At 40.1% G+C, this 10,411-nt stretch overlaps 1 protein-coding gene and 1 long non-coding RNA gene across 2 annotated transcripts in view; both read left to right on the top strand.

Annotated features, from left to right (window-relative positions):
- The window catches only part of LOC137974411 (uncharacterized), a 60,526-nt gene extending 55,646 nt beyond the window's left edge, over positions 1 to 4,880 (top strand). Inside the window, exon 3 of the long non-coding RNA XR_011117455.1 lies at positions 4,776 to 4,880. This is a non-coding gene — a long non-coding RNA (uncharacterized lncRNA). The remainder of the gene's footprint in view (positions 1 to 4,775) is intronic.
- Positions 4,881 to 5,984: 1,104 nt separating this feature from the next.
- LOC137972818 (uncharacterized) overlaps positions 5,985 to 10,411 on the top strand; it is an 83,580-nt gene continuing 79,153 nt past the window's right edge. The window contains exons 1-2 of the mRNA XM_068819526.1: positions 5,985 to 5,997; positions 9,429 to 9,736. Of these exons, the coding sequence (XP_068675627.1) occupies positions 5,985 to 5,997; positions 9,429 to 9,736 (321 nt within the window). The remainder of the gene's footprint in view (positions 5,998 to 9,428; positions 9,737 to 10,411) is intronic.

The following is a 10,411-nucleotide window of genomic DNA, read 5'->3' as shown; positions in this document are numbered from 1 at the left end:
CAGCACAGAACATGATACATCCACCCCCTTTGCATTTAGTCCTGTCTCGGCAGAAGATCTTCATCCCATCTATGTTCAAATGGCTATTAGAAATAGATCTGTCCAGATGCGTTTCTGTTATGGCAATTATGTCGAGACGACAAATGCTTTGTAGTACTCTTAGCTCGTCGATCTTGTTGCGGATACTACAGACATTCAGATGAGCAACTTTTAAGTCCTTAGTTGAGGAGTTGAGAAGTTGGGCAGCTCCTTGAAGATACTTTTCATCGTCATCCCTAGGGTACGCCTTGTTTAGCGAAACTGCGACATTATAATTAAGATCATTGTGAGTGCTGTTCACCTCTGTTAGAGTCTCATTTCCGGTTTGGTCGAGAAAAGAATCGCTGAATTTATAGGGAGAGAACAAAAAGCACACTCCCAATCAAGGTGATGGTTTTCCAAATAATATTTAAAGACTTGCTTGCCTATACCTATGCATCTTGCGTGAAACCATTGATCGCACGCGGCACACAACATGGCGTCCTGGTTACTTCGGACGGACTTCTGACATTCGCCGCAGGGGAACTTTTTATGGATTGGGATGGACATCACCAGAGAACTTGATTAGTTGGAATGAGCATATTCCTGGCACATAGTAAGGAACACGACAAGCCATGAACGCTCTTCTTGTCCTTTTATCTTTAACTGTCGAGAAGCTTGGAAGTAAAATGAAAACTTTAACGGGTTCTATCGTTGTGCTGGTCTCTGCCCGAATCCAGAAAACCACATCGTATGGGGCTCTCAGGAGTGCGACGTTCCCGCGACATGCCAGTTGAAACAAACCACGACGGCCACGGCGACGAAAACGTCACTTCAAAATATAACTTTGAGCTATTCTAGGTCTTTCATGATTATTCCATCTTGGTTATATTATACAATATGGGCGAAGTGTCCTATAAATGGATTGATATGGACGGATTTGAAGTCAAGATTGAGACTGAAAGATTCACTGTAGTTTGTCCAAGTTGTCGTCAAAACCTTAAATTTGGTCATTTCACGTAGTGGTTTTGACGAGTACGGGACAGAACGTTTCGTCTCGGCCAAGAGACTCATCGGATACTTTTCGAATTCCCGCAAACTCGTTGAGCATCGCGCTCAAAGTCCCGTTCGCGAAGTCAAGATGTTAGCAGCCTGGCCTTCTATCGCAGAAGGAGTCCCAACCGCGTCATACCAGCCACGAAATTTAAATTCTTCACAAGTACTTGACAATTTTTTATTGCATATAACTCGTGAACTTTGCGGTTGGGAATCCTTCTGCAACTTGCTTCGTGTACTATTGATCTCAGACGTCCGTGGACAAGGGCTTTTTTTTCAGCCCACTTCACAGACCGTTGATTTCACGTAGAGTTTACACGAAAGCGGTTTCACATCGACAGGGTTCCATGACTTCGAAACCGCGTCAAAATCGATGCGAAACCGTTTTCGCCAGAAAATCAAAGTCGTGATGTTATAAGTGAGTACTGCACTATGTGCTAAATTCACTCTTTTGAATTGAACAATTGCACCAAAATAGTAACCGTATTCAAATCGATGCGGTTTCACTGTTTACATGACAGATGAAACTGCATCGTTTTGAAAACGCTCCACTTTTGGCAGCGGTTTCAAATCGACACGGTTTCGGCAACAGTTTCGATCGGTGTCGTGTATACAGAAGATGTAACCGGCATCGAAACTACGCGGTTACAAATGAAACCGCGGTCGTGTAAACGCTGCCTCAGTCTCCAGTTTAAAAAATTCTGATCACGTGATAACACTTTGTGTGGCTCTGAGGTTTCGGAAATACCGATCTCGTGACGCTATTTTCTGTTGCTCTCCCCTAAGAGAAAAGCGCGAAACGGTGTTGACGGCAAGTAAGACCGGCCGAAGCTATTACGGGTAACCCAGGAAAAGTCTTGTCCGAGGAAATAAGAAGCAGGTGAAAACTTTTCTTCTGGTTGTTTTCTTTTGAAACCACAGAGGCACAAAAGTGTTATCACGTGATCAGATCTTCTTAACCGCACACTAAAATCAATGCCCTTGTCGCCCTTGTCCAAGGACGTCTGAGATCGATAGTATTCAGCCATTTTATAGGCTTGTCGCCCCCCTCGCCCCCCTACCCCCCCCCCCCCCCCCCAACACTCGATGCTCATCCGAAAAATTGTCACTTTCACCAAAAACACCGTGGATGACCAGTAAGTACCAAGGGTATGAGATAATATGACCCCCTTTTGAAAATCCTAGCTACGCCCCTGTCTTACCCAGTGGCCAGACCTCCCCGTACTAAATCAAAGAAATTCTAGAAAACAGAAGTGAAACCGTTAACTAACCTCAAGGCAGCAGGTTACAGACTACCGACGAAAAGACAGCTGTTTAGCTCAAAGAAGGCAATGACCTTTGTGCAGGACAGAGCGCTGGCCCACACTTCAAAGGCGAATCAGACATGGTGTCAGAAGAATTTACCAAACTTTTATACCCATGGACAACTTGCCGGCAAACTCACCTGATCTGAACATCATTGACGAGACAACGTACAAAGAGCCAGCCCCTGAAACACTGCACTAGCTGAGAAGGCGACTACGGTTCGGGCGAAAAAATGCCAACTCCCGACACGCTTCAGGAGCTCACACGTTATTCTGCCCCGCCGCTTAGAAAATATCATAAAAAATAAACGAGGCCATATTGGTTACTAATATTTAAGTAATTCAATGTAAAATCAATAAAGAATAACATACTTAATTTTCCAAGAGGTAGTTATAGTAATTACTGAAATATAAGCCAACAAAATATCGGAACGAACCTTTCAAACACCCGGTATACCTATTTATTTAATTTTTTTTTTGTTTCTTTATTTCTTTACCTGTTTTACTATTAACTTGATTGTAAGTTACATAGCCCGCCTCGATTATCTTTGCTATATGCGGGCTGTGTATTTCTTCAATTTGTTAAATTTAAACATTGAAATAAAATGATGATGATGATGATGACAATTATTTATTTATCATGTATAGATGTCGATGATATACCGGGATTCAGTTTCTTGTTCATGAAATTTGATATCTTCGTGGTGCAAGATGAATATGTAACATATGTTTATGACTTATTAAACGTCAGCATTAAAGTGTTAATGTACACTAGGTATTTTTGATGATTCAAGACATTTTACAGGGAAAATCGAAAGAAACGTTTATGTAAATAAGAGAATTCTGTATCAGATACACATATATTGATTAATCGAACATTTTTTTTGTTTTCCCCACATGAATTATTAATGAATTTCATAAGACACTGTTGTCATTCACATGTGAGGATATTGATCTCGTCGTAGTTGCAGATATAATAATATATCTTCATACCATAATAAAAGTGCATCCTGTTCATGCGTGAATTCATGTGGCTGTTGATGTCATTACTGTAAGATACAAAGACTGTGAAACCACCTTTGGCTTTCTTCAGTAAAGGTGATCACTTTTCGATGCTTTTAAAATGAATAAAATCTGAGATGTCTCGGATTTGGATTGTTATTATCTGTGTAGTAAACAGAACGTGGTATATGACTGCGCGGGGATACGATTTTTTTCTTCTTGCGCTGATGTATCTCTCACTCGTTTCCTGCACTGACCGTCGTGAGATGTACTATCAGCACTCTTAGGACACTTTGCATTTGACAGAACTGATCGGCCAGACCAGGCATTTGGAAGGACTAACTCTACAACGCCTTTAAATTAACACACTTTGAGGATGACAGATACTCTTCCAGAAGAATGCGAGGGGTTATCATGCAAGTGTTCCTTCTAATTGTTGCATTTTCTTTGCCAACTGAGGTGTCTGGCCGGGCAGTTCTGACAAAGGGAAAGCACCCTAAGATAAAGACAAGTTCGTATTCCGGGCGGTCATGTAATATCATCCTCTATTTATTAATGCTTTTAAGGCTCTTTATAGAGCGAAGAGAAATAATAACCACTTTTTGCATGCGGAATAAAGTCAAGGAAAGTGGGTTCCGCTTCAGGAGCTTGTTTCTTCACGCATATCACAAAAATCCAATTCAATAATTATTGTTTAATCAAATATTGTTTTAGAGACAGATGTCAAGCCACAAAAGCACTATTTCCCTACTTCGTCAGTAGGGAAATAATATTATCATTCTCTCGTTAACTTTCGGTTTGAAAGCCAAAAGTTTAAAGATTGTAAATCGCTCCATAATGTCCACCGAATGAGTGAATAAACGTTAAACACAAATGTTGTCTGGAATTTATAATTGTTTTGAAACTAGTTTAACCCTTTCACTCCCAATATTGCCACTTATAGATTTTACTCTGTCTAACGCCAGACGATTTTACTCGTCAATGGGGAACCCCACGGGGCTGAAAGGGTTAACAACGGCGAGATTTACTCAAAAACTATGTCCCCATTAACCCTTTCACTCCCAATATTGCCACTTATAGATTTTACTCTGTCTAACGCCAGACGATTTTACTCGTCAATGGGGAACCCCACGGGGCTGAAAGGGTTAAAACATAGTTAGTAGAGGTTTAAAACTATTGTAGTTTTACTTGCTCTTATTGCCACAATCTAAAACGCTTGAACTAAAATATGTAAAAACGTTTAAAACATTTTAAACATAACCAAGAATGAACTCTAACGAAAATCTCATGAATCTGCTTATATGAATTACTCAAACTTTTTGCGCCATCCTTTCATGGAGTGACTCATAGATCTGGTGTGCGGTTATGTTGATTTGTATTCCCTCCCTTTTTTAGCCTCATGTTCATCTGAAAAAGGTCAGGAATGTCGAGTGTATGTTGAAGATCGTATCTACAAGGGAAATCGCAAAGATGGCACCCTCTGCTGGCCCAGCGTGTTGGGAAGACATGTAACCTTGACTCCCTTTTTTGGATCTGTAGCCACTCTGTATGAAGTGGAAGTTTACTCTGCTCAAAGAGGTATAATATTTACAATATAATAAGCTTGTATTTTCACTGATTTACTCATTTCTGCCCTCCAGCCTTTCTTGATTATAATGTAAGTTATGCAACTGTTACATATTTCGCATGCAAATTTACTTTTCTCTTAATGCTCACAAGAGTTCACCTTCATTAAAATATACTGACTGGTAATCGTAGCTGACACAATGCATGTAGTTCAGACTAATTCAGGAAATCAACTTTTTGGTAAAAGTTAAGAATCCGATCCCATCGACGCGTCGGCCAACACGTCGGCCAACGCGTCGGTCGACACTCCACTAACACACTACCGAAGCGTCGGCCAACACACTACCGACACAACGGCCGACACACTACCGACGCGTTGGTCGACACTCTACTGAAACTTTGGTCGACATGCACACTACAGACACTACTCTTTAGAATTTTGTTATTTCTTTCAGTTGGAAGCAAGAACAGCTTCATAAGGAACGACGAAAACGTGATAGGCAAATAGCCGCCATTTTTAAAATGAAATACTAGTACCTAGGTCTTCTCGATGTTTTGGCAAGGGTCGGTTACCAAAGCGGGGAGTTGATTTGCAAATTCATTATAAAGGATTGGGAAGTTTAAACTCTTTATTGATCATTGACTTTTTAATACGTGGTGGCTCCTAAAGGAGCCGTTTGTAATTGCAATTTTACTGCAGTGGAAACTGTTCAGCGATGACTTTCAGCGACTGCTCAAATGCTCGGTCTTTTTCGAAGTTAGAGACTTCCTCGGCATAGCGGAGCTGGGAATTGTAAACAAAGTGACGTACCAAAGCACCCTGGAGAGGCTGGGAAACCCGAAACTTTCAGTTAAAAGGATCGAGCAGGAGTGCCAAAGGCAGCTGGGTGATCTGTTGCCGTTTGTGAAACGACACAGCATCGCGAAGAGGCTGTTGCCGATGGCGTTGGAAGATGCCACGCGTTTGCCAGAGTGAAAATTGGGTTCTAATAACACTTGTCGTAATGGGAACTGGGTTCTAATATCACAAATTACAAGATGGCGGTCAAAAGTAAATTTCCTATTTTCATATCGTAGTGAAAGTTTTCCGTCGAATACATTTCCGTTCAGTTTGAAAAAGGTACGTTTAGGTTTTCAACAGTTCAAAAGGCCCAAATGAGTCACCGACACGCCACTGACGCACCACCAACGCACCACCGACGCATCTTATACGTTATAAGATTAAACAGCGACCAACGCGTCGGCCGACAGTCGACCAACAGTCGACCGACAGTCGACCGACGCGTTGGCCGACGTGTTGGCCGACGCGTTGGTGGGATCGCATTCTTAACTTTTACCAACTATTTTTAGACGACAGCCTATAATAAAGAGACAATTAGACAAACGCTTTAATTGAATTTAATTGCTTGCATCATGAACTTCATCTGTATCATATTCAACTGAAATGCGACCTGTAAATTGTAGGCCTAAATTACCGTGGTTTGTGGTAAATTATGGTGGTTTGTGGTAGTTCTTGAGGATCTCGGAGCACGAAGACTAAGTTAAGGAGGCTGCAAAGGGTTTTTATCTCAGAGTGCTCGCGTTTAAGCCATACACTTAAACTGGTCGCGTCAACTCATGAACCGAAAATTGTGGGCAGAAATAAAAATGCGAACTAAAATCGCATAAACCGGGAAAAATTTTTTTTTAGAGGTGTTAAGCAACATGTCGAAATGTCGTTTCTTCGCAAATTCTTTTACAATTTTTTTTCATCGATCTTCCAACGATGTTTTCGCAAATAATGCAAGTTCTACTAGATTAATTTTAGGTAAAAGTTTAATGGAATTTTCAAAATATCTTTTAAGGAATTTTGGTCTATTTTTCGAAACTGATTTTAATTAAAAGCTTTTTTGGCAGTGCCGTACCACTGCGATCATGGCAACAGTCGGGGACTTGTGGACAACCTTTAGTTTTCTACCCATGTTAGCCATGTGAATGTTGGCCCTACTAACGGAATTAGGCCCACACAAGGACAGAGAAAAACTCTCACCAGGGTGGGAATTGAACTCACCACCTTCCGGTTAGATCACCGCTGCTCTACCGACTGAGCTACAAGGTCAGACGGGAGCAAGTTGTGGGAATTTAAAGGGGCTAGGTCACGCTATTTTACGTCATTTTGTTTAATAGACCAATTTCGATATATTAAAATTCAGATTTGTATTAGTTTATTCCCCAGAGCCTCGAGGTGATGCCTTTTGTTTTCGACTGAATTTTAATATATCTATATATATTTATATCTATTTTGTTAATTATAAGCTCTAAACGTCAAATTGGCCGAGCAAGAGTCTTTCATTTGCAAAATCACGGCCACATAACAACTGAGAATGATTTTCCAGCTTTGTAAATGACATTTTGATATAGACTAATATAAATTTGAAAAAAGGTGGGCCGACGTTTTTCAAATTTACCCAAATTCAATCCATTTCAATCCTCTCCAGTTTTGTCCATCCATGTCCCTTCTTGGCTTCCCTGTGTTTTGTTAGAGTTCTTCTATAGTTTTGAACTGTTATTTTGATATTTTAGTCAATTCTATGACCATTCGATCAGTGCTGAAATTGCCTAAAAATGGGGGGCCTAGCCTCTTTAATATGTCAATTTCGCGGCAAATGTATGTATATATATATATATATATATATATATATATATATATGTATATATATTAAACCCCTGAAGAGTGAAGCGATTCACGAAACAGGCTTGTCGGGAAATGTAGTTGCGTCCTTTTTTCCTCTTAAAGTATTTATATATATATATATATATATATATATATATATATATATATATATATATATATATATAGGGAGTCTGTAAGTCGATTTTCTCGTGGAACAGTGCTCAATACGTTAAAGCAGAGCGGAATAAATACTTTAAGAGGAAAAAAAGGACGCAACTACATTTCCCGACAAGCCTGTTTCGTGAATCGCTTCACTCTTCAGGGCGATTCACGAAACAGGCTTGTCGGGAAATGTAGTTGCCTCCTTTTTTCCTCTTAAAGTATTTATATATATATATATATACTAACATAGACTTCTCTTCAAAGTGCTCACGTTCATAGAAATCCCATGGTCTTCTAGCAGAAGTGAGAAACGTTCTCATAACGAAATCTTCTTTCAAAGTAATTTTAATTTTAATAATAATAATTGGATCTCTTATCTGTCGAATCATGGATGTCAAAATTGGGCGTGAATCTAATTTGGGACGTCAAACTAGGACATCAGTGGTCGAATCGCACAACACACTTTCCTACTCACGTCTCTTTAGTGTTCCAAACCCTCCGCAGAATACCTCGTTGATCCCAAATTCTCTAAATTCCACATTTATGGCAGACGGAGCCATCGTGCTTGCTACTGTAAATTCCTTTCAGACAAAACTCCACCATTTTGAAAGCGGGAGTGACGCTGGCTGACTGCTGGTCCAATTATCACGTGACAAAAATTATTTGCAGCTTCAAAATATTTTTGCGTATCTCACAGCGATTCGTGGATTGAAAACTATGTTCGAATTTTTAGAAAAGTTATTTGTGGATCCAATAGTTTTAATAGGATTTGTAAAAGTATCTCAGATGTGAAAAACTCTTCAACACTGATTTGCTAAAACAATTGTAATTTCCAATTTTTCTTTGGATTCGACAAATATTTTGCGGTTGTCCCTTATCGGCTTCCGCATTTATTACCACACAAGTGAATAGTTCTCTCTGCGTGCGCTGATTGGCTAACTCAGAGTTAATTATCCAATTACTAATCCTATCCGAGTAGCCGGCGTCCGAGATCTGAAATTTCCGACCACATTTTACAAAAATAAAGTAGTTTTTTGGTTCGCCTTTTTTTCAGCTTGCGTGGTGTATACTAAAAGAATTATTCACCTTTTCTCCGGTGACTAATTGTTAAATATCAGGTGTCTATAAATTTCAAAGTTGTGCTAGTGAGTATCTTCAACATTTAGAGTCGGACAATTTTCTTTTTATTATTTCTACTGGGTTTGCTTACATTGAGGCCTTGTTAGGGGAGTTTTAGTCGCCCCTTATCCCTAAAATTACTGAGGCTGTTATCCCTAAAATTACTTATCAAAGCTATCTTAGTTATCCCTTATCCCTACAATTGCTTTGTCAGTTATCCCTTACTCCTAAAACCCCTAATAAGGCCTCTACATTTCAAGTCTGTTGTCGCCGAATGAAAAGCCAACCTTTTCCACTGCAGGTCTTTCGGTTCATTATAACCAAGACGACAATTATGCTAATTCTGGATAAATAATTTAGCTGGAACTTGGCTCTAAGTTTTTGCCGATATATAATCAGATGCAGTAATGAAATTACGACTGAACAACGCGGCCAAGGACTTCTATCTGGAAGTAACCGCATTGGTTATTAAACTTTTGATGTTATAAACTACGGTAGACAGCTGTGAAATCCACCCTTTGTGTGAATATAATCCCTTTTTTTTTTAGGTTGTCAGATTCAAGCAATTAGATTGTTCATTAGAGGCAGATTCCTAGATGGCGTCTTCTCAGCTTCCTCATCCAGAGTTGATAACGGACCTGAAAAGTGCCGACTGAACGGAAATGGTGCATGGTTACCAAGCACCAAAAGAAATTCTAGCGACTTCTTACAAATTAACCTTGGTTATGAGTTCTACATTTGCGCCACAGCAACTCAAGGAAACCCAACTGCTGATCAATGGACAACAAAATACAAGATATATACATCGTTGGACAACATAAACTGGACACCCTACAAAGAGAATGGGACAGAAAAGGTTTGTAATTAACATTTTAGAGAAGATTTGCCATACTCTTTTAAACAAATTCTATGGGAGACTTCATCACCTGACGAGAGAATTCCACGTCAAATTTCACGCGAAAAACCACAGGTACCCCAAGCTAACGATGTAATTTGAGCTTCACGATCAGTTAAAATTGTAAGGGTTTGTATGGGAATTTGCAAACGTCTTTAGGAGTCGAAAATAAAACAACAATAATCGAACAAAAATGCCTCGCCTTATCTTCTCGATACCTTATCAACGTTTTTGTGGCGTACTTTGGCCATTTCAGCGCTATTCCAGTAGATACAACGCCCACCTTGGTGTGTAACAAATTTGAACCTTGGGCCTGGTCGGTAAGGTGTTTTCCAACGGCCGTGCACGAGACTTTGTGGCAGAGCATTGTCGACGGTCCTCAATGGAAGGGAGTCGTTAGATTAGCAAGCCGAAATTCCCGCACCGCAACTGTTTTGTCCGATAGAGAAGGTATTAGTTAGAGAAGGGTTTTAACGTGCACTGGGCTAAATCTGGAGGCGACCTGAGCGTTCGGAAAGAATTTACGGCTGATTTCCTTCGGTGGATATGCGAGACCGCCGCCAGCAAGTAACCAACCTTGGGGTATCATATATAATTATGAGAGAGCAACGGTAGAACTAACACTCCCTAGAATCA

The sequence above is a fragment of the Montipora foliosa genome, chromosome 10 (genome assembly GCF_036669935.1).
Source record: "Montipora foliosa isolate CH-2021 chromosome 10, ASM3666993v2, whole genome shotgun sequence".
NCBI classification, from domain to species: Eukaryota; Metazoa; Cnidaria; class Anthozoa; order Scleractinia; family Acroporidae; genus Montipora; species Montipora foliosa.
The sequence above is the reverse complement of the archived record's forward strand: the minus strand, read 5'-3'. Positions and strand labels throughout refer to the sequence as shown.